Source organism: Fundulus heteroclitus, chromosome 13 (assembly GCF_011125445.2).
Source record: "Fundulus heteroclitus isolate FHET01 chromosome 13, MU-UCD_Fhet_4.1, whole genome shotgun sequence".
NCBI classification, from domain to species: domain Eukaryota; kingdom Metazoa; phylum Chordata; class Actinopteri; order Cyprinodontiformes; family Fundulidae; genus Fundulus; species Fundulus heteroclitus.
Genome location: NC_046373.1, coordinates 12,453,595 through 12,479,678, shown reverse-complemented (window position 1 = coordinate 12,479,678; position 26,084 = coordinate 12,453,595). Strand labels below are relative to the sequence as shown.

The following is a 26,084-nucleotide window of genomic DNA, read 5'->3' as shown; positions in this document are numbered from 1 at the left end:
TAATTTCTCTTAAGCAAGTAATTCACAGTTTGAAGAAATCATAACAGCAGAGCTGAATGTCATCTGCATAAAAATGAGAACTTATGGAATCTAAAAGGAATGCATGTTCAGCAAAAGAAAAAAAAATGGACCCAAAACACAGCTTTGGGGTACCCCAAACATTACATTAATGTAATCTGAAATCATATAGTTTATACAAAGCTTCTGGTTGAAAGGTAAGATCGAATCTGTTCAAACGGAGCTCCTTGTGACTAAGTGGTTGAGATTATAGTATTATTAGAACCACTTGTCCCTTAAATGCTTCTATAGTTTACTTTATGTTAATTTAGTTATTCAAAATGCTTGAGTTTAACATTGCTGCTGTAATTTTGCTGCGAATACTATCCCGAGTTGTTTGTGATAGCATTATGTTACACTTTATTTCCAATCATATGTTTGATGCTAACACTATTGAGCTATTAGTTATCTTCTGTTAAAGGTACATTTGGTAAATGACTCTTAATATTTCTTTGTATAGACTCGCCTGTTTGTTCCCTTGTTTAGATCCTAGCTCCAGGACGTGTGGATGGGAGGGGCCGGCACGGCACTTCCTGTTCGTTTAGGTTTGGGATGTCATTAATTGCATCACTGGGCTAAACCAGGTGAAGGTATTTATTTATTTTTATATGGTAATGCTCATTTTGTTTAAAGTTAAACCATTTAGTTGTGTAGATGCGTTTATAAATTTGATTAACAATCTTATTCTTTTGTCTTTATCTAAATTGTATTGTTTGTTTTAAACCCCTTTTCCTAATGGTACTGACTGATTGCATTCAGGTGTGATTCTAGTTTTTTTATATATAAAAGCTGTAAAATCTTGGCAATGGGGGGATGGAAAACTGTTAATAAATTTCAACAAGCAGAACCAACATGTCTGCTGTTGCTGTGTATCCTTTACCTACTTTGACGCTTGTTCCACGCTGTCTCACACTCCTCACTAAACTATTCAGCCTGTTAATTAAGATGGTGGAATCAGCAGGCTGCTTGAAGTACATTTTCTAGTGACTACAGCCATTATGATTACACTGAACACTCGAGGCAAAGCCTTTTTAATGGATAGGTATTTATCCAAAATCTCATGTTGTTCCAGAGAAGAAATCAGCGTGTCTGCCACAACTTTTTGGAATAAAACATAATTTAGAAACCCTAACCTGTAATTATTATGGCTTTGAGGAGTCTAAGCTGTGTTTCTTTAGAAGTTTGACAACAGCAAGAGGTGAGGGCAGAGGTGGTTCGGGGGTTCAGATTAATAACATCCATGTAGGGAAGCCTAAGTGTAAAAACCTTCAGAAGCAAAGAGGATGAGAGAATACCAGCAAAATAACAACAATAGTGAAAAAGATGGACGTACTAACAAATATAGACCAACTGATTACCCGTACTTTTCATTAAATGATTACCTGATAAATTCAACATAGACGGAAATGTTACAGTTTTATTTTCAGCACTTGTCTTTGGACATAAAATTCTCAAATTCCTAAATATTAATTGAAATATTTCAATCTTGTTTGTGATATACTGATAAATGGAGGAAGAACTTCTTTGGGTGCCTGCTTCTGTGTGCAGCCTAGTTCCCTCTGCCAAGATGACTAAATTACATAACCTCTGAGTTTGTGTTTGTTGGTGTTATTCCTATCCCCTTTACTACGTTTGTACACACAGATGTGTGTATTATTCCATTTAAAGCAGAAAAAAAAAAAACTTTCCTCAAAGATGACACGAAGTCCCAGAAAAACATGTTGCCTATTTGATCCTGAACCCATCACCACGATTCACACGTACCGTTTCCATTTAGCCCTGCTGCTCCTTCAGGAGAAAATCTAGGTAGTTTCTGTACTGTACAGCCCACAACCGTCAATTGCGGCTTGTTCAGGGTGTGTGTTTGGATGGATGGAGCTGTGTGTGTGTGATGGGGGTGGGAGGGGGATATGGAGGAATGCAAAGTAGAGAGGGTCAGGAAGAGCGGGACGTTGACGGGAAAAGAGGGGTCTCTGTTTTCGATTAGAAAGATTAAAGGCGTGTATATGAGCTTATTGATGAAAGTGTGTTTTTACAGTGTGTTTGCTCCACTGGGGCCCCCTGCCTAGCTGACACTAGACAGGAGACTGATGAGGGGAAGTAAACGAGGGGCTCAAAGCAAAGTCTGATTAGTTTTATTTTCAGTTAGCTGGATTTTGTCAAACATTTTCTTTGTGGGGTTCAACAGACTCAAACAATGACGAAGTTCATTTTTAAATGAAAGGAAAAATAACAGGTCGTCACAAATGGTGCTCGTTACATACAGTACTGAGTAGCCAGGAAATAGCTCGTACGTTCAAATTTAAACAGAAAGCCACACACACATCCCATCATGCAGAACGGCGGGAAACACTGCAGGCTGTGTATGATGGCTCCCGTTCACTTCTGCCCCCGTAAATGTGTGTTTGCTGTATGAGTGAACATGGGGGGGAGAAAAGAGGAATTCATGTCGGTGTTTATTTGAGCTTTGGCCAAATCCAGCCTAGAGCTGCAGAGCTGCCGCTCAAGCTCTGCACCGAACCCCAGTCGGACCTGCACCCCCAGCCAGACGCACACACACACACACGGCTCCTACTGTACACACACTTACCTGACCATCCTAGCCATATCAAGGTGTGTTTGTGTTTCCTTGCTCACCAGTTAGGTCCTCCCCGGGCAGGTATTTCCCTTCCTTTCCCACAGACACGCACACACGTACCCACACTGTAGCTGTGGAGGGTGGGGGGGGGGGGGGGGGGGGGGCTGCTGTTTGTGGGCAGAGTGTATGAACCTCATGCATTGATAACCTGCAGCTCAGCCTCACTTGGTCTCACTTTGTGGCTGTCCCCATCACCTGGATCGTCCTCCGGCCCGCTCTGCCTCTTTTCTGCTTCTCACTGCTGGAACGTCTGCGGCCGCGCCCGGACCCCCTGCCTTTAGCTGCCACCATGACACCCACTGTGCCGCTTTTCCTGCTGCTGCTCGGCCTTATCGGAGCTCAGGCTACCCTTGATCAGCGCATGGCCGCCGCTATGGGTAAGAACGACCTTTTAACCCCTGAAGTTTAATTCTAGATGTGAATGGTCGAATCTAACTCTGGGTTTTTCTCTTCTATTATCACATTCCAAGTAGTTTTTAATGCAGTTTAAATAAGCATTTTTGCATAGATTAGCTAAAATATGTGTTTTTCTTTTCCCTCCTATCCATGGTTACAAAATATTTGCATACTAGCCATATTGCAAGATTTTGAACCAACTTCAAAAATGTTGTCATTGGATTGAAAACTGAACATTTTACCATGTATCTAACAATCTCATCAAGTGAATACAAGTGAAATTTAATCACAAGCACATTAAAAACAGTAAAAACAAGGAAAAAGTTACATTTTGATCAAAGTAAGCTTGAATAAAATAAATTATCTCAAAAGGCTGTGTTCATTTTGTTATCAATGTGTATTGTTTATTGTTGACTCTTTTACCGGTTAGACAGTTTTATCAGGGTTTCTCTAATTTCAATTTAAAAGCTCTATAGGACCATCAGTATTTAATTTGAAGATCTTTAAGAATTGTATGTGTGTGTGTATACATATATATTTAATACTGAAGAAAGTTAAATATAACTTTAGTAATTTATGGTGATGCTTTTTTAATTAAAGTAATTAAAGCATCCAATTCCAATGCTTTCGCACCTAGGCTGCAGAACTTTGACACATGCAATATGCTGTCATGCAACTGTTAAGATGAATTTCTTGACAAGTATTAAAATCCCTGAATGTAAGCACAGCCTTGTTCAAGAAAGACTTTCTTATGAGCTATAAGTGAGAATATTTTAATTATTGGAAGCCAGTTTAAGCACAGACTGCTTTATTGTAGCTACTATATATCTAAGACTCTTATATAAATAAGAGTTGAGAGAGGAAAAAGCAAATATAAAAGTTTTAAGGCAATAGTAATTATGTTTTAAGTTAAAAAATTTAACATTTTGATGTTTTTATGATTTCTTTGAGATGTAAAATTAGGATGATTAAATCATTTTTTTACAGGCTTTTAGGAACCTACAGAAACCCATTTATATGTATTTTCTTTTGGCAGTTGTGCGTTTTAGATAAAGACCTGGGTAGATTATCTTTGGTGCTTGGAAGCTGTGGGTGGAAGTTATACAGGTTGGAAATGATAGTTTGAATTTGTCTATTTTTAAGGTAAAAAAAATATGAACTTAGTGGGTCCATTTAGACAGGAAATTGGCTCCACAATCGGCTCTAAATTGGATTTTCTATTGATTATAACAGCTGCATGTCAATAGCCTGTACAGGTTTGATGCTGGAAAACTCTGGGTAAAAGTGGGCATCTTTAGTAGGTTTTCTTACTACCCACTTGAGACCTGGTTGAAACGTAGATAGAGTCCAACTGGTTTTGCTGGTATAGGCTGTATTCTGTCAACCCAAATGAGCGCCTTGTAAGACACCCATAGTTAGCCCAGGCTGAATTAGTACCCACCCAAGGCCCTAAAGCTTAAACCTTACTATGGAAGATGTTTTAACAGCATTTTAATAGCCAAGTCAGTCACAATGTGTTTTAATGGGATTTTGTTTAACAAAAAATCTTGAATCAGCTTTTTTAACTGCAAAAAGTAGATTACATCTTGCAGTTTTTCCACATAAGACTTGATTTATAGTTTTTTTAATGAAATGCACATAAGACTTTTACTGCCTAATCTTTCCTCCATCTCTGCCTCCTGCTTTCTGGCTCTCCAACCTCTGAGGCACAGACGTCTCTGTTTCCACCCATTTCCTCAAATACACATTTCCGCAGCCTCCATCCATTCTCACTGCCTTCTTTCTCCTCTCAGCTCCTCCCATAATCCCCCACCCTTCTCTGTTTTATTACTCTAATGACCTTTCATTGATAAACACTGTAATAATATTTTTCTCTTTAGACAAATGTAACAATATAGTACATGAAAAGTAATTCAGATTGTTTCTGTTTGCAGCGGCAGGTCTGTGCAAAACCCGTCCCACAGACCTTGTGTTCATCATAGACAGCAGTCGTAGCGTTCGCCCTTCAGAGTTTGAGCAAGTCAAGGTTTTTCTGACAAACGTCATCGATGGCCTGAGCGTCGGACCCAACGCCACCCGAGTTGGAGTTGTCAATTATGCCAGCCGTGTCAAGAATGAGGTCAGTTTCCAACAGCTTAAAAATATTTAGGATTCCTGAGGCTTGAAAAGATGGTATATAATTGGATCATTTACCAAGTCTGGAAAAACAAGTAGTGAGAAAAATTATGAGTTTCCAGACTTTAGATGTGATGCTATTGTCTAAAAAGACCCAAACCAGAATTTCTGAAGCAATCAATGTCTTTTTACGCTAATTTATATTCAGATAATGATTTTTATTATCTGATCAAAGCAAAAAAATTTTTTTTGTCAAACCCAGTGATTGTATTGATTCTTACTGCTTTTTTTCTGGCTTTTCACAAATTTTTAAGTCTGGAAAGTTTTGGACAAATGAAAATTTCAGAAAAAGTTTTGAGTTCCAGATTATTTTATCAGTAAGTTTAAACTGGACCAAAGTGGTTGATTTGGTTTAGTGCTGATAGCTGACATTTGTCCAAAATGTCACAAAAGCAAAATCTCGATACTAGAGCCTGGGGAATTTTAAAAAATGGAAATGTCACGCTTATCCAATCTTGCTGTCATTGCGGGTCTGTAGGTGTCTTTGAAGACTCACCGTAGCAAAGCTGGTCTGGTAAAGCATGTGAGCAAAATCGAGCCCCTTTCTACCGGAACAATGACTGGGTTGGCCATCCAGTTTGCCCTGAACGTGGCCTTCAGTGAGGGAGAAGGAGGTCGAGCCAAATCCCCTGACGTCAGCAAGGTCCAACCTACGTTTCACATTTACACAACCAATCCAGACCCTCCCCCATTCCTGGTCAGCTTATATATAAACAAATCTGTGTTCACAGGTTGCTATCATTGTGACAGACGGGCGTCCACAGGACAACGTAAAGGAAGTCGCTCAACGTGCACGGGATGCAGGCATTGAGATTTTCGCCATTGGTGTGGGTCGTGTGGACATGTCCACCCTGAGACAGATGGCCAGCGAGCCTCTGGATGACCATGTGGACTACGTAGAGAGCTACAGTGTCATTGAGAAGCTCACCAAGAAGTTTCAAGAGGCCTTCTGTGGTAAGACGGGAGAGCCGCCCTTTTTTTGTAAGAGTAGGGAGCAGTATAGAGACAGTGGTCAAGGATAAATGAAAGAGGAGTTAGTCATTATCCACGTCTTCATCACAGTGGAGAAGTTTCTGCTGGCCTCCTCACACAGAGGGTAAGATGTCAGGACTGTCATCTTTTATTCCAATTTATTGTGTCCTCTCTTTTGTCCTCTATGGCTCTTCACCAAGATTAAAACATTGGATGTTTTAATCTAAATTCATCCAGTCATATAAATTCCTGGTCCACGAGGACACTAGAGCCGAAACAATCTTTTGGAAGGAGATTCACTCCTGTTCTTCTCCCAACTCCCTTGTTATCAAGAAGGGAGACCGATCCATCTGTAATTAACGATTTATTAGTGACAGTCATTAAAACTGAATTAGTGATGCCCTTCGGCGGTCTCAGTCTGCGGTAGTATTCACGGCTTTCTGCTGCTCGCTCTGCAGCAGCTTGATTTATTGCAGATTTTCCTTCCAAGGGCAGAGCTGCATGGCGTAACTTTTACATCATAATAGGTCAAATGTGTTTAACATAAAAAATTTGCACAACACGAAAAAAAAAAAAATAAAAACAGAAAAAGAAACATGCTGTGGCAGTCTTTTCCAGCTGTTTTTTTAAGGATCCACTGGAAATATGCATAATCCTTCAGATATTAAAGGGATAGTTTGAACTTGTCCATGTGGGGTTGTGTGGTGTATATATGAGCAATTAATAACTTAACTGTAGTAGGTAACAGTTTGTCTCACGTCTGACTCAAAAGATGACTCTCTCTTTTAAGAATTAGCCTGGGTTTTTATTTGAACGATGTTCTATGAAGGTATTACTTGTAATAGAGCTCCTATCTGTAGAAGAAAGAAAAGTGAAAATCATCATCATCATGACTTTATTGAAGACACAAACAGGTCCACAGCTATACAAACAAATAAATATTAAAACAAACAATAACATAAGCATAAGAAATACAAATAAAAGAAATTAAGATAATCACAAATGTACAAAAAGACTAAAATGGCAGTGGTTCCACATCCTGGACTTTTATTTGACTGAACTTTGTGCACAATTCATCAGCGCTAGATAATGTAATTTGTATAATTAGCCAATCTACTTAGGCAGCTGTACATAAGGTTACATAATACAGCATAGAATGTGGAAATACAGAAACCTACAAATAGCTGACTTGCACTAGTCCATCTCGGCGTCCTAAACAGCATCCTTAATGCATCATTATATGCATTAAACATTATTTCTTAAACTTAAAGATCAATGGCATTTTGAGGCATCAATAAAACACACAAAACGTATGTGTTTTATTTACGTAGAGTTGTGTCTGTTATAAAAATCTTAACTCTTTAAAACAAAAATACACAAATCTGTTTCATTTTTAGGTTTAAACCCAAACTGTATGTCAGATATAAGGAGGAAGTGCTCCATCTTATTCAATAAAATCCTTTCCAGGACCTTGGACAGCACACTGGCTAAAGCTATAGGTTGATAATTAGCATATCACATCCTACGAAAGCTTCACTTCATTTGGGTGACACCTTCCTCAGTGCATGTGGATTGCCTTGGTTCCTTGAACCTTTCAGACTTAACTCTGATGGTGGTTGCATTTTATCTAAAGTGTTGCATCTGATACAGAACGATTCATGCTGTCTTTGTGATATTTATCTGCGAAAGGTGGAATATAGATATTTACTTACTGTCAGCCACTTAAAGTAATTTTTGAGGTGGCGTGCCATAAGAAAGCACTCTGATGTCTCTTGACATAAAGACACCTGTCAATATGTTGCTTAAGAAAAAGCTAAAAAACATAATATCCCTTTTAAATGTCTGAGATTAACTGCAGGTTACAGTGGATCATTAAAAGGCTTATTGAAATTCAAACTGACATAGTTTTTTTTTTACCTCCTAACCCCAACCAACCACTCCCTGTGTGTGTGTGTGTGTTTGCACCTTTTCATATGTTGTTGTGTGCACATATGTTCTGTGTGCACACACACACACACACAGAAACAGTGTCAGACCTGTGTGCCACTGGAGATCATGACTGTCAGCAGGTATGCATCAGCACCCCGGGATCATACAAGTGTGCCTGCAAAGATGGCTTTACCCTAATGGACGATGGTCGCACTTGCAGTGGTGAGTGTATGCTTGTGTGCGTCTGAATGTATTTGTGCCAGTTTAATAATTGTGCCATTTGTTTAAAATACTGCACTATTTGTATTTTCTGCTATCCGCAGCTTGCAGTAACGCTGCAATAGACACCGTATTTGTGATTGATGGCTCAAAAAGCGTGCGCCCCGAGAACTTTGAACTGGTCAAAAAATGGATCAACCAGATCATTGACAAATTGGATGTCTCTGATAGCAAGACTCATGTTGGTCTTGTGCAGTACTCCAGCACTGTCAGAACGGTAAGATTCAGATTTTACTCTCAGTGCTGCCACAACCAGCCATTCATTTTCCTCTCATTCCAAGACCCTGCTTCTATAAACACACAGGAGTTTCCCCTGGGCCGACACAACAACAAGAAAGATCTGAAAGATGCTGTGAAGAAGATGGAATACATGGAGAGAGGAACCATGACAGGCATGGCCCTGCGTCACATGGTAGATAGCGTCTTTAACATTGCTCAGGGTGCCCGGCCTGGAGTGCAAAAAGTTGCCATTGTCTTCACGGATGGCCGCAGCCAGGACTATATTGGAGATGCGGCTAAGAAGGCAAAAGACCTTGGTAAGAAGTAGGATGAAAAAAATCCGATAAATCTATTAGTGTAGAAAGGTAAAGTGTATAATTGTGCTAGAATGTGTTTGTGCCTCACAGGTATGAAGATGTATGCTGTTGGAGTGGGCAATGCATTGGAGAGTGAGCTGAAACAGATCGCCTCTGAGCCAATTGCAGAGCATTACTTCTACACAGCTGACTTTAAAGCTATGAGCCAAATTGCCAAGAAGCTACAAATTAACGTCTGTAATGGTTAGTAGTTTCAAATAAAGACGAACCTAACACATAGTAATATTACAGGAAAGGCTTACCTTAATTGTATGTTTTAATCCCACAGGTGAGGAGGACCCTTGTGAGTGCGACACTCTTGTAAAGTTCCAGAAGAAAGTAGAGACTGCCCTACAAGCACTAAACAAAAAATATATCCTTTATGGTGAATGAAAACTGTCAGAATATATGACATTTTTTAATAGCTGCACCAAGAAATTTTGTTGTTTATCAGAAACTCAAAAACCTTGTCTTTTTCATATTAGTAAATACATCATACCTAAGCACGAATAGATTGCGGTAACAGCAACAATCTTCTTTGTGGAAACTCTTACTGGGGTATAAAGAATCCAAGTTACCCATTTTCAGTATTTTCAGCATGAGGTATGTGAAAATAAAGTCAGAAGAAGCACGAAGATGTAATAGATAATTTAAAAGAAACTGTAGTGTCATTTTGAGACATGTCTGCTGTTTATTTAGGCTGCAAGAGAGAGTAAGAGAAGGAGCAAGATAACAGGAAGGCTAAACATATTACAGCAAAGTTGCTGTTTCATCCTTTTTAGCTTTCAACATTTGCCTGTCATGAACCACAGAGGATCTGGCCATCTTTAGGACGTTTCAAAGTTTAGGCAAGGATTGACAGTATCCAGGGAATACATGAGAACTGTTTTGAATATGAAGCCAGCTACACTAAAAGCGCTAATTGTTGCTAATATAAGATGTTGAATACAGTTTAAGAGGTGTACTCTATACTCTTTTTTTGTCTTTGTTTTAAAATAGTAAAACCCTGTTTTACAGAAACTGCTCTTTTACATTGTGGTGTGACATCCCCTCTGCTCTTATTAAGAATAATGAACGACTGTTCAGTCCTGCTCTTATATATTAGTTCTTTAAAACAAATCAGTATTAGCTAGAATTGGTATCAGGAGGTTGAAGCTGGGCAAAAGCATCAATTTGAAAATTCAGGATAAAATTCTGATTGGTGCATCTCTAATTATAAGTCAGATGTCTGTTTCATTGACTGCCTTTGTCTGTTTCTGCCCTTGACAAAATCTCACTAGAGAGTATGTCAAAGAGGATTGCCTTGCTGGAGAACAAAATTGTCTGAAGACTCCCACGCAACTCATCTTGATGGCCCTGCACACAACCTTCAGTAAAATGCTCAAGTACCGGTATATGAATTCAAACTTCTGCTTGTGCCCCGAACTCTCCAGATCCTTCAAACCAACTCCTGGCCCCGACTCTGTTCCAGATTTTTCTCCTCTCCTCTCCTGGGACACAAACCTCCATTACCATGGAGGGCATGCCTTTACATGTGCATGCTCTCTGTAGGTTGATCTCCAAAGCCGGCCTGTGTACTAAATAAAACTCTTCCCTCATAGGGAAACGGTGATTGTTAGCTAACGGTTTTATTTTCTTTGTCACTGCCAGAAAAGTCCTGTGTCAAGTCAAATGATGCAGGTCCATCACCTTTACTTCTCTGTTTTCTTCCCTCTGCCTGCATCTCATTTCTTTTTATTCCAAATGTGGCTTTATACATATACAGGTGAATTGATATAAAATTTATGTCTGACAATAAGAATATACCAGTGATGTTTATTTTGCTAAATAAAGGTGATTCAGGATGTAAACTAAATTTTTGGGTGAAATATGTGTCAGAAAACATCATAAAACACACAAATACACACAGTGGGATGTAGTTTCAGATAGTTTAATATAAAGTGGATTAAATTAACATTGGCACAGTCTGAGGTCTCAAAATGTGAATTGGCCTCATGAGGACCAGAAGGGCTGCATGTCTTTGAGTTTACTGACGCAGCTCAATTTGATTGCACTTTAAATTTGGATAATAATCCTTAAGTGCTGAAGTGCTTCTCAGGGGGCAATGATCCGTACAAAAACAAAACGGAACCCACAGCTGATTTTTTTTTCTCTTATGAAAGGATTAACAAAACTCTGGTATTAAAATGCAGTTGTAAAAGAAGAAATTAATTAGAGATTAGAGCAGAGTTGAACAGAAATCTAGCATAAAAATGTGTTAGGCCATCATTTTGGGGATTTAGTTTTTTAGAAATTTGTATGAAAAGATTATTTCAAAAATGTTGATTCAACCTCTGGATGTGGTTGCGAAATGTGCAAGTCAACTGATTGCATGACAATTAAGTTAAGAAAGTAACCAGAATGGAACTGATTTTAAAAGAAAGCTTTTGTTCATCATACGCTATTACTATTTAAAACGTTTCACCATTTTATACAATAAAAATACAGTTTGAAGCAATTTTAAAACAGTAAGGATTACGATCAATTAAAGGGAAATGTGAAACAACAAAACATAAAAAGCTTCCCACAAAGAGATGCCAAAAAACCAAAGGGAGAGGTGGGTTTTAATGTTGCCAATATGGGTCACTGCCCAGGGTGGCATCTTATCTGGGGGTGGAAGAGTGGGTTGTGGTAATTTGATATCAGAATCAGAAATACTTTAATAATCCCAGAGGGAAATTGCTAGTTTAATCTAGATCCTGTAAATTGCTGAGTGGGGCAAAACCTTCTAACACATCACATATGCTTAAAAGGGTTGAGATTTTAGGAATGTGGAGACCAACATCTCAAATTTGTTGTGCCTCTTAAACTGAAACACAACAAGAAGCTGTTGGTGCATTATCTACTAAAAGAGGCCAAAGTCATCAGGTAATACCTTCTCCATGATAAGATGTGCATGGTCTTAAACAAAGCATAGGTAGGTGGTAGGAATAATTAAACCAGACCACCTACTTCCATTGCTCCCTGTTTACAATCAGCAAGGGCCACCGTGACTGATCTGCAGCTATGCAACCCCATATGCAGTTAGCTGGGATGGGATGTGTTTTCTGACCCTAGCAGACTGGAAATTTGCTTGATGAGCTGAAATGTTTAAGCGTAACAACAACAACAAAGAATCAAAAACAGATTAAAACACTATACTACCCTTAGAATGAGTAAATCAACCCAAGCATGTAGAGATGTGTCGTTCATGAGTGTTTCGGTTAAATAAACAAATCATTTGTGTGAACGTACTGAATCAAATCACCTCATTAACTGATCTGCTAATTTCTCTTTTCAGTTTAAATCACCGTGAGCCAATCGGGAGTGGAACTTCCACATTCTGTGACTCACACTGTTGCTCCAAGCTAACGGCTAATGGTAGCTTGGAGTAACTCAAGATTTGTTGCGGCAACCTAGTGGACACACAGAGAAATGCGACTTAGGAGTCATTCACCAAGTAGAACTGTACTGTAAATAGTGCTGATTGACTTACTCTTGTACCGCACAATGCAGTATGTGATTCTTTGGGCTGTGTTGTGCAGATTTACTCACTCGTGCCTATTGCACAAATCAGTACATGATTAATTTGCGCTGTCTCTGAGTCAGCACAAAGGAGTGGTTCGCCAACTAGTACTGTGTGGCTACTGGAAGTGCCACTTTTCCACAGTGCAAACAAATCATGTGCTGATTTGTGCAGTAGCCTACACCAATCAGGAAGTGATTTGCTCACGCTGATTCGTATAGTATGTAAAACTACGAATCAGGCCGTGATTTGGTCAGGCTGTGAATAAAGGCCCCGACATATTTGCGCAAACTTGAGTCCACGGACGTCTGTGTGGAGTTCATGCAGAGTCGAGATGGACTCTGTGTGGACAGGTACATGCAAAGCTCAGTTTTTACACCGTATGTAATGTTACAATATAAACTGCTCCGGGGGAAGAAGTCACAGAACTGTTTTATATGTGACACTGAGCTGCTCCAATAAGGCAGTCATGAGGACACGCAGTGTCACAGCCACTCTCTGTGCCGACAGGTGTATGGTGGTTGCATGCTGGAGAAGAAACTACTACCATCCATTCCCATGCTCTGTCCCACCAGCAGAAATTTTTGGAAATTTAGGAATTAATTTGTCACAAGAAATTGGTACACTGGACTATAGGCTAAAATGTCTGCGGACAGTATGATTCATGAAGAATGCAAATTGCACTGAAAGTGACGTTTTTACTGGCATACCACACAATTGGACTGAGATAGGACTGAGATAGGACTGAGATAGGACGGAAGTGATTTGGGGTAGATAATACAGTAATTTATGTACATAGTCTCTGAGGTAGTCTGGAATTAGATCTTTTTCAGAAGTGATAGATTATTGATCCAAAAATCATACTTATAATTTTCCATCTGAGCTGACTGACTTCCAGTTGCTAGAACTTCAATATAAGGTAAAGGGAGAGTCTAAAAAGTCTGTCTGATTTTTTTATTAGGTGGTTTAACTCTGAAGGAACAAAATAGGCAGTTAAATTTCTATAAATACTTAGTGTCACTAAAGCCATGTTTATTGCCTATTTTAACTGTAAGAGATCAAAAATGTAGATACATGAACTGAATGATTCGAATCTTTTATACGGATTCTTCTAATGAATTGATTCCAGTGATTCAGTACACTCAAAAGAACTGTCGTTTCCATCACTACCCAAGCTACTAAAAAGTGAAAGCAAAGTTTTTATTGGTGAGATAACATGTTAAAAAAAATTAATGAAAATAAAATATGTCGATAAATTTATTCCGTACTTCCACATAAAATAAATAGCTACATGTTGCTTGAAACCGAGATGAAGCAGCATCTTATCCATGATAGGTTCGCAACACGTATCACAGTCAGTGACGTCACACAACGGGCTCTCCTGAGCAGAAACAGCCAGAAACACCTGAGAGTTTCTTTATTTCTGGCTGATTATATTAGGAGTAAATTGTCATACGTTGTGTCAAGTGGGTCTGTTTCTAACGAAAGCAAGAGTCTCGCGTGTTTTTGAATGAACGAGCTCTCCTCTCTTGAAGGAGAACGTTCGCAGCATCTGCTAGTGGACGCTGCAAGCTAGCTAGCTTAGCAGGCTAACCGGAAAGCTACAGGCAGGTAGCCGGGTATGAAGAAGCGAAGACAGGGAGAGCCTCATTCATCCGTGTGTCAATGTATGGAGCAGATAATTGCCGAGTGAACCGACACAGCTCGAGTTTTTGACGGCGACATAACCGGATGTTTGATTCGGCCTACCCCAGACGGTTACCTTTACTTTATACCTTTTACTTTAGGCTAAGCTAGCTCAGCTGTAGCTCGGAAAACAACAGGTAACCCCGGTTTTTAGCCCAGGTGCGCCGGGGCAGGGGGTACCACCGGGGACATGGCCAGCGGTTCCGTACCAGGCTTCACCCTCCAGGCTAATGGGGACGACAATCCAGGGCAGGTGTCATCAGGCTCCGGGGGCTCATCATGTCACCGCCGCTCCGACTCAGAGTCCGAACCCCCTCCGACGGCGAAGAGCTTAGCTCGGCTGTGCAGCAGGGACAAAGATGAGCGGACCACGGCTCTGGAGGAGCTGAGCCAGAAGGTTCTGGTGTGCTTAGGACTGGACCGGCCCGGTTCGGCTCGGCTGAGCAAGCAGACGCTTCTTCACCTGCTTCGGCTGTCTAGGTCGTGTCCGCTCGAGGAGGTTCGGGTGAGAGCGACCGAGCTGCTGTGGACTGCGCAGGTAAACTGGGGTTTTATCGTCTTTATATTGAAGTAACATACAGTGACGCAGGAGATCCAGGTAAAACGGTGAAGCTTTTCTGTAAATAACATAAGTTTAAAAGTTGGGCTTTTTATTTTTATTCTTTATTTAAAAAAAAAAAAAAAAAACAACAACTCCGTAGCAGGCGATAGTACAGCAAAAAAAAAAGTGCTTTGGATAACTAAAACACAAATATACTGCAGTATTATAATACATGGGAAGGCAGTCCGTGTAATTCTCGCAGCGATAATAAACAGGCAGCCAATCATCAGCTATCAGCTGGAAAAGGGTTCCGATTACCAGCAGGCTGCTGGGTATTTCATCAGACAAACCGAGGTGAGAGGGTGACGCAAGCTGCTGCTGCTGTGAGCACAAACACGCAGGCCGGACACGCCTCCTCCCAGCGCCCTGAGTCCTAACACAGAGCTCCAGACCCGCAAAGGCTTCACTCACGTTGCTGCGAGCCAGGAGCAGTTTCACTTGAACTGTTTATCTGTCGTGTTCAGATGTTGGTGAGTTATTTTTACCTCTGATTTTATTTATTTTTTTAAGATAAGAACTCCTTGTTATGACAGCAAGAAACGGGTCTCTAACCTGTCCCTAACCTTTTAAATAAAATTAAAAGGTTAGTGACATTAATTTAAATGCCCACTAACATTGGCATTGGTTTAAATTAATTAAAACCTAAGTTTTAATTAGTTTTAGCTAAAAAAAAATGTAGATAAACGTGGATTAAACGGTGACTGCGTGACTTTTATGAATGCCCTCGCAACAGCTGAACACCAGACTTTCTGGTAGCAGGCGAAACAATAAATTTGTGTTTTAATTGTTAATGCGGAACGACAAACCTTATCCCATCTGTCCTTCTTTTCGAGAATTTACAGAGGCTTTTTGATCAAACACTAAAACTAACAAATAAAAATGCCGTCGTTATTTTTCTTCAATGGCAATGTTGTTTTTGTTTGTATAGCACCTTTAAAAGCAGCTCTGTGGATCGAAGTGCTTCACAAGAGGATATAAAAACCAACAAATTCAGAAAACCCCTATAGAAGCAACAAGAACAATAAAATAGAATAAAAGAAATATGGAAATGCGCAACTTAACAGGTCTGATTGGAGGTCCCGGTGCGTTTTGGCGGTTATAAAAGTTAAAATTAGTTTAATAACTTGGTGCCAAACCATACTTTTTTTTTTTTTAAAGTGAGTAAAATGATCCTAAAATCAATCTGAAAGTGAACTAGCAGCCAGTGCGAATCAGCTAAACCTGCGGTGATGTGGTCTTGCCGTCTGGTACCTGATCAAAGGCGCGCCGCAGCGCTCTGGGCTGAATGCAGGCGATGGAGGGACGATCGTTCCAGTCCAAAGAGGCAGTGAAGGCATGGACAACAGTCATAAGATTTCTGGGAGGAATGTACGATTTTGCTTTGCCGTAATTGATGAAGGCTAACGTTAAAAGGAGAACCAGTCAAAAATAATCCTCAGATTAATCGACAGATTGGAATGATTTATTTATTTATTTGTTCCTTCATTTCCAGGAAGAAGGCGTCAAAGTACCTCGAGCTTTGGCTTCTGGTCCGAGTTGTTTCATTCCCGCAAAAGAGGTACGTAGCTACAGACTTTCAGATTACCCCGGAGTTGTTGAGGGGCGGGGATTGAAGCAAAAACTGTGATTAAAGTTTGATATATTAGGCTTTCTGTCCCTCCAACTACATTTTACAATGTTTTTAGGCCAAAACATAGCCGTGTAGAACCCAAATATCCGCTCGGTTCATCAAGATTTCACTCCAAAAAGTGCTCCTGATGTTTTCACAGATGTTCATTCCTACAGCCGGTTCACCTCACCAGCCGTCTGAAATACCTTAATTTTGTCAAATACATTTAGTTGTCATTAACTAGTTGATTAGTTTTGGCTTAAACAACTGTATTCACTTAATGATGCCACCTATATCATAGTTAGCCCGGCTTTATTCACATTCTTTCACAGGCAAGCTCTGACATTTTATGTTTAACGCTTCCTTGATTAGCGATCCACAAATCACTTAAATTGCGTTTCTGTCTGTGTTTTTTTTTTAAATAAATAACTTTTCTTTTAACATTTCTCTTAAATAAAAATACATGTAACTGTCTGATGGTGATAATATATATGGTACTTGTTTCTCTCTCTCAGATATTTATGTTTTATAGCTAAATGAACAGGTAAAGGACTCTGCAGACGCAGCGAGGCCAGCCTTTCTGATGTAAAGCTGCAGCTGACTTAGGCAATAAAACATGCAACAACAGAGTTGTGTTGCAGAAGCGCTTATTTAACGTGACTCATAAATCTTTCCACCACAGATAGCAATCTGTCATCTGCTGTGCATATTTTTGGCTTAAATATGTACAGCCTCGTCTTTTTAAAAATATTTAGACGAAATGTTAAGATTCTTTAATCAATCCAACTAGACAATAGGAAGAAAGAATGAAACTTGCTCATCAAGGTTTGAACTTGAATCTCTTTTTTTTGTTTTGTTTTTTCCCCTTTTTAGATGTTGATAGAAGGGCCAAACCAGGACATCCTCATTGAGTCTTTTCTTTCGCTAGGTCGGGTGGACCATCTCACCACCATCATGGCGCTCCACCCGTCCTATCTTAGCTGCTTCTTGAAGACGCAGCACGCTTTGTTCGAACTGGACGGTCCTTTGCCCCGTGACTGGAGACATTACATTTCCGTATTGGTAAGAAAATCTCTTTAAATGACGGTTGATCTAAAACCATTTTTAAATAGCCCTTGATTTTTTTAGGAGGTAAATGTGAGTTTTGTTTTATGTAATCCCCTGAATAGTTTTCATCTAGAAAACCAAGACAGAGCAGATCAGTTGTTCTGTAACTTGAACTGTCCTCCAGATTCTCACCTGACTCCGAGGCAGCCCGGAGCTCTCAATAGCGCCTTAAGCTGCTAACGTCACAAGCTACCCAGTTGTTCCCGTGACACAGGAAAAAAGCGAGAGCTAAGTTGAATTGAATCGTCTATGGTATGGAGGCCATTGTTGTGTTGATCACATATTATTCAGGTTTATCATAATAAATTGTGGCATGCATTAATGCAGTTACACTAAAATAGAAGCTTGCTTCCCCAATGTTTTCTGTTGCACCTCCTTTGGAGAAGGAAACATTTTCAGACCCCCACATCCCAATAATATGGGTCAAAAATTTAGCTTTTATGATTTTCTGTTTTAATGCTTTAAAGGAGCTATGCATCGTACTGACACCTTGTGGCTTAAATCGGTACAACAGTTTGCCAAACACAACAATCTTATATGTTGTTTTTATAAGGTGTTTTGCTGTTGTGAATTTTTTCTTCCACAGGACGGGTCTATGATGTTATATTCTGTTTTATTTCTGGTCCACTTCTCTTCTTCTTCTGCTGCTCTTTTACCAAAATAAAATACCTTATGCTGCGCTCTGTTTTGGGAACCCTGGGAACTCTCATACGATTGGCTCAGAAACCAGGAAGTAAACACGGGCTACACACTGAACCTAAGTCGTTTCAGACCGTACCTCTAGGTTTGGAAGGAGAAAAACGTGACTAAGACATTGTTGATGGAGAGGACAGATTGTTTATAGGGAATGTTACTTCCATCCCCAGATGACAAATGAGAATGATTTAGGTTAATTTTACAGTAAATGTCTTACTTATAGCTCCTTTAACGTCGTCATTCTGAAGATTACCATATGTGGGTTTATTTTCTAACAACTAATTTCACCATTGTCACACTTTTTTAAACTATATATTAGCAACAATATAAATGGCTTTTAGCCCGACTCGTACCTGCAGTCAACTTTTAACTAGTTATGAGCCTTATATGGCAAAACATACTGTCAAGCCACTAATCTTAAAGACCAACTTTAGTTACATTAAGGTTTGTACTTTTGTAGGAGTTTAGAATTGGTATTCATCATACTACTGACCGCAGGCTCAGGCCAAACAGCAGGGGGTGCTGTTGTCACATTTAGAATGATTTAGAAGGCCTGTATTTTCTAGACAATTATTTTTATTGTATACAGTTAGACGTTTTAGACAGTTTAAGACATTTTGAAGCGTTTTGTATCGTAGCCACATATTCTGTTTTAAAGGGAGTAATGTGGCTATCCCTGTCTAGTATTTGGAATCGATTTCAGGTATAGACTGAAACATTTTTAAAAAAATTCTTAAAACATTCAAAAATATACCAAAATGCCTCGTATAGAAAACTCTAGAAATGGTGTCCATTTATTATTTTCTTGAATAATCTTAGGCTTTCATATTCTATCATAACAAGCCAGTAACAATACGTTGCAACTTGTTACCCATAAAATCCTTGAGCCGACCGCTCCACCCACTTCAGATATGAGATGTTGTTTTAACTGCTGAACACGTGAAATTTGCTATCGTAAACACTTCTTTCGCTCGTTCGTGTATAGCTCAACAAAGCTCTATTTTCAGTGCAAAGGTTACTGTGTTTATTTTTAATATAAATTCCCGGTACCTCGTTGGGTGTCTTTCAGGCAGCGGCGCGGCACCACTGTTCCTACATGGTGCAGCAGCACAGCGCGGCTTTCCTGGAAGCCGGAGGGGAGGAGAACTGGCTCGGCGGCCTCGAGCACGCCCCCGCCAAACTCCGCAGCCTCCAAACCCTCAACAAGCTGCTGGCACACCGACCCTGGCTCATCACGCAGCAGCACATCCAGGTCAGACGCATCAGCCGCTCGCTCGCCTGCCCGCCCACTCGCTCCGCGTCTCAAGTCAAGTCTCGCTTGCTCGCAATTTTACATTTTCTCTCTTGCATCCAAGCTCACCACCTCTCTGACTCACCCTATGATTTCTATTTGAAGAAAGCCGGGATTTATTCCGGTGGCTGCACCGCTTCAGTCACAGGCGTTTGCTCACAATCAGTTACGGCATCATGCAAGTGTGCGAGGGTTTGATCCTCTGATGGGATGTAGAGGATTCTGGGATTAGGTAGCCGTATCAGTTCTTCAGGCATTCATCACAAACGGTGTTTATGAATGATCTGATGCATTTCTATACACCATTTTAATAAAAGGTGGTAGTTGCATTACAAATTTATGTGTCAACATATTCATACCTCTTGTATTTTCCCATGTTTTCATCTTACAACAAAATATCAATGTATTTTATTGAGAATTTATGAAAAAACAACAACACATGGATGTCAAAGTAAAGAGGGTTGAATAGAATTGTGTGCCACACTTCAGATTATTAGCAAAAAACACCTGAGGAAATCCCTTTTTTTTTTTTTTTTTTCATTTTTCCTTCAACTTGACATTTATTCTCTACCTTTTTGTTGGACTGTTACATAAATTTGCAACAAATTATATAGAAGTTTGTGATTGTATCAGGAAAAAGCGTGAAAGATTCAAGGCACATGAATACTTATTTGCAAGACACCGTGACTAATGGTTCGCTGTTTAACTTTATTCATCGAGGGCCTATTTACATTTCTATTTTTCATATCATTGTGGTTATCATCCTCAAAATAATCAGATGGTTAAAATGTTTTCTTTTTGTTTAAGATGTTTGCATATTTTTGCCCCATATCTCAGCTACTCTGAAACTCAGCTTCCTGCCTAACAGAGCTATTTAGCAAAGCTTATCTGTAATCTTTTTCCCATCATCCCTTGCAGGAGCTGGTGTGTGCCGGAGCAGAGCCGCGTTGGTCCCTGGCTGAGCTGATCCACGCCGTGATTCTGATGGCAAACACTCACTCTCTCTGCTCCTTCGCGTGGGGCTGCGGTTTAAACCCGGAGCCGGACCACGTCGGGGGCTACACCTTCCATCCTCCGTCGCCCAGCCACGTTCCCCGCAGCACCCACAGCCCGGCTCATGAGGACGGCAGGCAGGAGGTGAGTGGGAGTCACTCCCATCGCTAGTCCAACAGGTCTTCTGTTGCATTTTAGATGGGTGTCACCAGCAGCACTGGTTTAACCAGAGCTGCTGGTAGATGAAGTGTTTTGCTGTCCTGCAGCTGGTGGATGGAGCGGTGGAGGTGGAGGTGCTGATGAAGAGAATGGTGGAGCTGCAGGAGCAGGAGGAGGAGTGCACACAGGAGGAGATGGTTACTCGATTTGAAAGGGAGAGGAGCGAGAGCATACCAACAGGTAGAGAGAGACGCCCGCTTGCTGCCGGTCGCTCCGTTGGTCACCGGGGCGTTTGCTGACTCAGCGTCATCTGTGTGTTTAGCGGTGGTACGGGGAGCGCCGCCTGAGCTGGTGCTGTGTCTAGTCGAGGAGCCGGAGTTCAGATACGAGGACTTCGCCCCCAGAGGGGAGCAGTCGCCACACATCATGAGAGCCCAGGTAGTTCAGAGTTTTTATGTGTTCAGATATTTTCTAAATGTTGTGCTAGCAGTAAATACAAATATATTTATTGCAGTATCCTTCCTTTCTGTCTATTTTCCCTCCTTTCTAACCTTCAACCTTCCTTTCTGTTTTCATTCCTTCAAAATTCCTTTTTCCTTGATTCCTTTCCTCCATCCATCCTAACTTCTGACTTTTCCTTCCTTTCTAACTTCCTTCTTTCCAGCTGACTTTCTTGCCCTCCTTCTGAACTTCCTTCACATTTTCCTTACTAACTTACGAACTTCCTTACATCCTAACTTCTAACCTTGCTTTCTTCCAATTTTCTTTCTTCTGTTCTTAACTTCCATTTTTCCTTACTTTCCTTCTTCCTTCCTAACTTTCTTCCTTCCTAACTTCAAACCTTTCCTTTCTTCTGACCTTCCTACTCTCCTTCATAATTTACATCCTAACTTCTAACCTTGCTTCCTTCCAATTTTCCTTCTTTTCTTCCTTTCTTCCCCTCTTCCTTACTAACTTCTGACCTTTCCTTCCTTCCTAACTTCCTTCGTCCTTTCTTCTGACCTTCCTATCCTCCTTCCTAACTTACAAACTTCCTTACATTCTAACTTCTGACCTTGCTTCCTTTCAATCTTCCTTCTTTCCCTCCTACCTTCCTTTTGTCTGACTATCCTTACTTCCTTCCAATTTTTTTTTCTGATTGTACTTCTTCCTCTGATCCTTTTTTTCTTTCCCAACATCCGATCTTTCCTTCCTTCTTAACTTTCTTATTTCCTTTCTTCCTAGCTTCCCCCCCCCCCCAACTTCCGACCTTCCATCCTTCCTATCCTTCCTCCTAAATTACAAAGTTTCTTACATCCAAACTTTGGACCTTGCTTCCCTCCTTCTGACTTTCCTTCCTAACTCACAAACTTCTTTACATCTGAAATTTAAACTGTTCCACATTTCTTAAATTAATTTCCTGAAGGAAGATTTTAGTCTTTTTCACTAAGTGACATCAACAAAGATCGTCGTTGTCGTTGCCCCTGGTGGAAGTATTGTGTATTTAGGTTGGATTTCTAGTTTGGTTTTATCCAACCGCTGATAGTGGCCATTTAAGGGTTTGATCGGCTGATTCCGGTCACTGCCCGATTTGTTTGTGCATCTCAGATTTGCTCCTATGGTGTGATTGATAATCTTCTGATCTGCAGGACTATTCATGGGAAGACCACGGGTTCTCTCTGGTCCAGAGACTGCTTCCAGACATGGGCCAGTTCCTGGATGAGGAATTCCAGGTACTTTCCCATTTCATCTCTTAACAATAATTTAAACAGAGCTGTCCCACAAGGATGTGCCATATATGCATTACTGACACTGCCTTTGTTACAAGATTTAAAGTTTTCTCCCTTTTTAAGGTACCTGGAACAAGAAAATGGCCACTAGTTTTTATGACCATTTGCCAGTAACTTGTAACTTCCTCTTTGCCGGGTATCACAGCGGTAGAGTTGACAGAAAAAAAGTCTTTCAATTCTCGTTTCAGGGATTTTCACTCATTTCCTGTTCCTTGGCTGCAACACATGCTCAAAATACAATAGAAACAACCCAAAGCATTAACTATTTCACGGATGCTCTCCAACATATTATCTAAATATTTCTTGAGTTATTTAAGAGTCAAATAGGAGATCATCCTCCTGCAGTTTAAATGTTTTTTTGTGCAGTTTCTCTTGGAATAGAAGTGATGTAGAAGTGTACTCTGCTTTATTACCTCAGTGACCAACTAAAGTAGTCATCCCTCTTGATTATTTTGCCTTTTTTCTTTCACATTACAAACGCAAACTTCAGTATATTTTAAAGGGATTTTTAGCAGATACTTTTTGTAGAGGATGTAAAAAAAACTGAGAGATAGGGAGCACATCGATAAGCAAAGCAGCCAAGAAGCCCATGTTATCAGCTCAGGTGGGAGAGTGTGTCAGGAGGACAGCAACTAGTTCTGCACCCCGCAGATCTCTTTGCTGTAGAAGAGTGGCAAGAAGAAAGCCATAAGATTTGCCGCTATTTGTTGCGTTTTCCTACATGGCTTGTGGAAAACTGCAAACTTGAGGAAGAAGTTCACACCTTTCCAGCATCGATGCTGTTGGGATCGTCAGGCCACCTTTTTCAGATTTTCATTCGTAAAGATTGTGTAAAACGATGTATTGTTTTATTTTTACTTCACAGACGTGCACAGCAAGATGAGACTATATAGATTATATCGAGATGTGGCGTTATAATCATACTTTTATGCATTCCAGTTGGGTATTTTCAGCCATTTCTCATGTTTATCTACAGCTGTTTGTTAAAAAGAGTGTTGGGGTTAGACATTTGGGATAAAGTTTTGATTCAGCCTTTTTATGATTACATTATGAAAAGATAAACATGTTGGGATAAACATTGTATATCTGCATTCAGCCTAAAAATATTGAGATATTAATTTTGGTCCAGGCCTAGTAACATGTATTAGTTTCTATTCATTTCTTTCATTCATGTATTACATATTCAGTTTTTCTGTCATATTAACAGAAGTTTTGAGCATTAAAATACGTCACTATAAAATAGTCTTCCTGTGAGCTAGATTGCCTAATTATTCCCTGACATCTTGATCTGTTTGAGGGTAGAAATATAAAAGAGGTTGTTTAAGTGAACGACTCCATCTCTGCAGGTTGTGAGCAACCTGACCTATCACAGGATGGCCATGCATGAAGGCGTGGACACGTACACTCTAAGAAAAGCTCTGTGGAACTACATCCACTGCCTCTACGGCATACGGTTAGTGGGACACCTTCAGCTCTCGCCCCACCTGAACTAAATTTCCACCGCATTCCCACCGTCCGACTCGTGTTTCTTCCCCCGGCCACTGCAGGTATGACGACTACGACTACGGCAGCGTGAACGTGTTGTTGGAGCGCTCCCTGAAGGTGTTTGTTAAAACGGTGGCCTGTCACCCCGAGCAGACCACTGCACGCATTTACCACGCCTTCTGGAGACACTTCAGACACTCCGAAAAGGTACGGACCGGTCCAGACAAGCACCCGACCCGACCTCTGCCGTCACAGATCACTTGACATTTCGTCTCCTCTCTGCTATCTCCGCAACAAAGAATGAATCACTGGCATTTTCAGACTCGCCCTTCTTTTCCTCCCCGTTTAAATGTCATCAGAAAACGAAGCTTTACAGACAGAAGTTGGAACATATTTCACCCCATTTTCCACCAAATATACATGACGTGGCATTTTGTTTTTTCCCCTACTTTCCGGCAGGTTCACGCCAACCTAATCGTGATGGAAGCCCGGCTCCAGGCTGCCCTTCTCTACACTTTACGAGCCATTACGTACTACATGAGATGACTCCGTTGCACACCCTCTCGCAGATGCTGAGCCAGCTTAGACGGATAAACTTAAACTCGCACACTACAGTGAATGTTAATTTATATGCATATTGTATGTTTCAGTGTTAAATGTTCTTTGATGCTGCTTTGCAACGTGGATGTATTTAAAAAAACAAACAAAAATAAGTTACGTATTTTGCACTGAGTGGGTCAGGATTCGAATCTCCAGTGGAGCCTTGAGCGTTCAGATTTATCTCGGACACACGTCTGTAAAACCTACCTGCTACACCGCCTGGTTGTGCCAGGACAGTTTATTGCATTAATAAGTCACTGATTTGGGGGATATGTTTATTTTTTTTTTTTGATGCGTAATTAACACTTTTCTGAGTGAAATCGTTAAGCCTCTGGTTACGTTGTCTGCAGTACTACAAGGCTAAGCTGAAACAATATCTTGTATTTTTATAAGCAATAAAGTTACTTTGTTATTGATCAAATGTCTGTTGTTTATTTCCCCCCCCACAAAATTTGGTTTAGCAGTCTTGGAAACTGATTTTATCATTCTTAAATCCTGAATTATTATGATAAAAATGAAACCTGCTTCCATACGTTTCACTTGTTGAATTGGAAGAAATGGAAACTTTTCTGAAAGGTAAAGGACTTCCTATTGCTTTATCAGTAGATGACATCTTTTATAATTGATTTGCCACATAAATAAAAGCTTTGTCCAATCATTGACCTTTTAGGGTTTTAAAGTTCCTGCCAAGGGGACGCACTGATAAATGCACATTTGATCAAAATTCATTTAGCAGCTTTTTTTCTTTTTGGTTTCCAGCCTCATCCAGACCAGTGTTTTAAAATGGACTCTTGTTCTTGTAATTTAGAATATTTGCAAATGGTAAAAGGCATCATAGATCCTAAACTGGAGAATCTATTCAGTGAAATCCACTTTCACCACAGTTTAATAATGTCTGTTGTGACTTCTGCAGCTCAAATGTAATGTAATACTAAATAGAGGATGGAAATTATCTAATAGTTGGTTGGGAGGACCCAGGAAGCTGGTAAGTTCAGCTTCGCCTTGGACTGTTCCAGCTCTGACAAAAGACACCCCACGATATTGATTTATACTCAAAGGACCAAAAAGTTTTTAAAATGATGGGAAACTTTTGGTCTGCTGGAAGTTTCTTTGTTAAATCTTTGGTCCTTTCCATTGTCGCCACATACTTTCTGCGGAGGATGGACAGCTGCCATGTTAATGCAGTCGCCTGGACTAGATGGGGAAACATTTTATCAACTCGCACCCAACATTGAGTTTGATTTAAATACTTTTGTAACAAGTATGAAATTTATATTTGACATGAACAAAAAACCAAAACGGAAACACTAGAAAACTGAGTTGGGAAAAGAATAGGATTTATATGTCGTGCCTCTTTTAGACCACAAGATGGCAGCAAATACCCTTCAGTAGCTTTCTGTAGCAGGTTTCTTTGAACCGAGGTCATAATTAACTGTGAATGTGTGCATCTATAGTTACCAATGGGCAATTTTACCACAGTTGAAATTTGCTTAACAGCACTACAGTCAAGAAACATGCCGTAA

At 40.2% G+C, this 26,084-nt stretch overlaps 2 protein-coding genes across 5 annotated transcripts; both read left to right on the top strand.

Moving 5' to 3' along the window:
- Positions 1-2,842: 2,842 nt before the first annotated feature.
- matn1 (matrilin 1) lies at positions 2,843-10,872 on the top strand. 2 transcript variants are annotated; one of them, XM_021315948.2, is made up of 10 exons: positions 2,843-3,072; positions 5,026-5,210; positions 5,745-5,909; positions 5,998-6,220; positions 8,261-8,389; positions 8,491-8,663; positions 8,751-8,982; positions 9,073-9,225; positions 9,311-9,394; positions 10,299-10,872. In XM_021315948.2, the coding sequence occupies exons 1-10, from the start codon at positions 2,985-2,987 to the stop codon at positions 10,346-10,348; spliced, it is 1,482 nt and encodes a 493-aa protein (XP_021171623.1). In that variant the 5' UTR covers positions 2,843-2,984; the 3' UTR covers positions 10,349-10,872. The 2 variants fall into 2 exon arrangements, with proteins under 2 accessions (XP_021171623.1, XP_036000967.1); XM_036145074.1 differs by having other exon boundaries at positions 2,844-3,072; positions 9,314-9,393; positions 10,297-10,872.
- A 3,041-nt stretch (positions 10,873-13,913) lies between these two features.
- On the top strand, positions 13,914-24,982 carry sesn2 (sestrin 2). Of its 3 annotated transcripts, none has more exons than XM_012861471.3 (11): positions 13,914-14,789; positions 16,345-16,410; positions 17,335-17,523; positions 19,334-19,516; positions 20,474-20,692; positions 20,815-20,947; positions 21,030-21,145; positions 22,336-22,419; positions 23,823-23,929; positions 24,024-24,168; positions 24,421-24,982. In XM_012861471.3, exons 1-11 carry the CDS (start codon positions 14,442-14,444, stop codon positions 24,505-24,507), a joined length of 1,677 nt encoding a protein of 558 aa, XP_012716925.2. In that variant the 5' UTR covers positions 13,914-14,441; the 3' UTR covers positions 24,508-24,982. The 3 variants fall into 3 exon arrangements, with proteins under 3 accessions (XP_012716925.2, XP_021171644.2, XP_036000966.1); XM_021315969.2 differs by lacking the exon at positions 13,914-14,789 and adding an exon at positions 14,939-15,322; XM_036145073.1 differs by lacking the exon at positions 13,914-14,789 and adding an exon at positions 14,941-15,322 and having other exon boundaries at positions 17,390-17,523.
- The last annotated feature ends 1,102 nt before the right edge of the window (positions 24,983-26,084 follow it).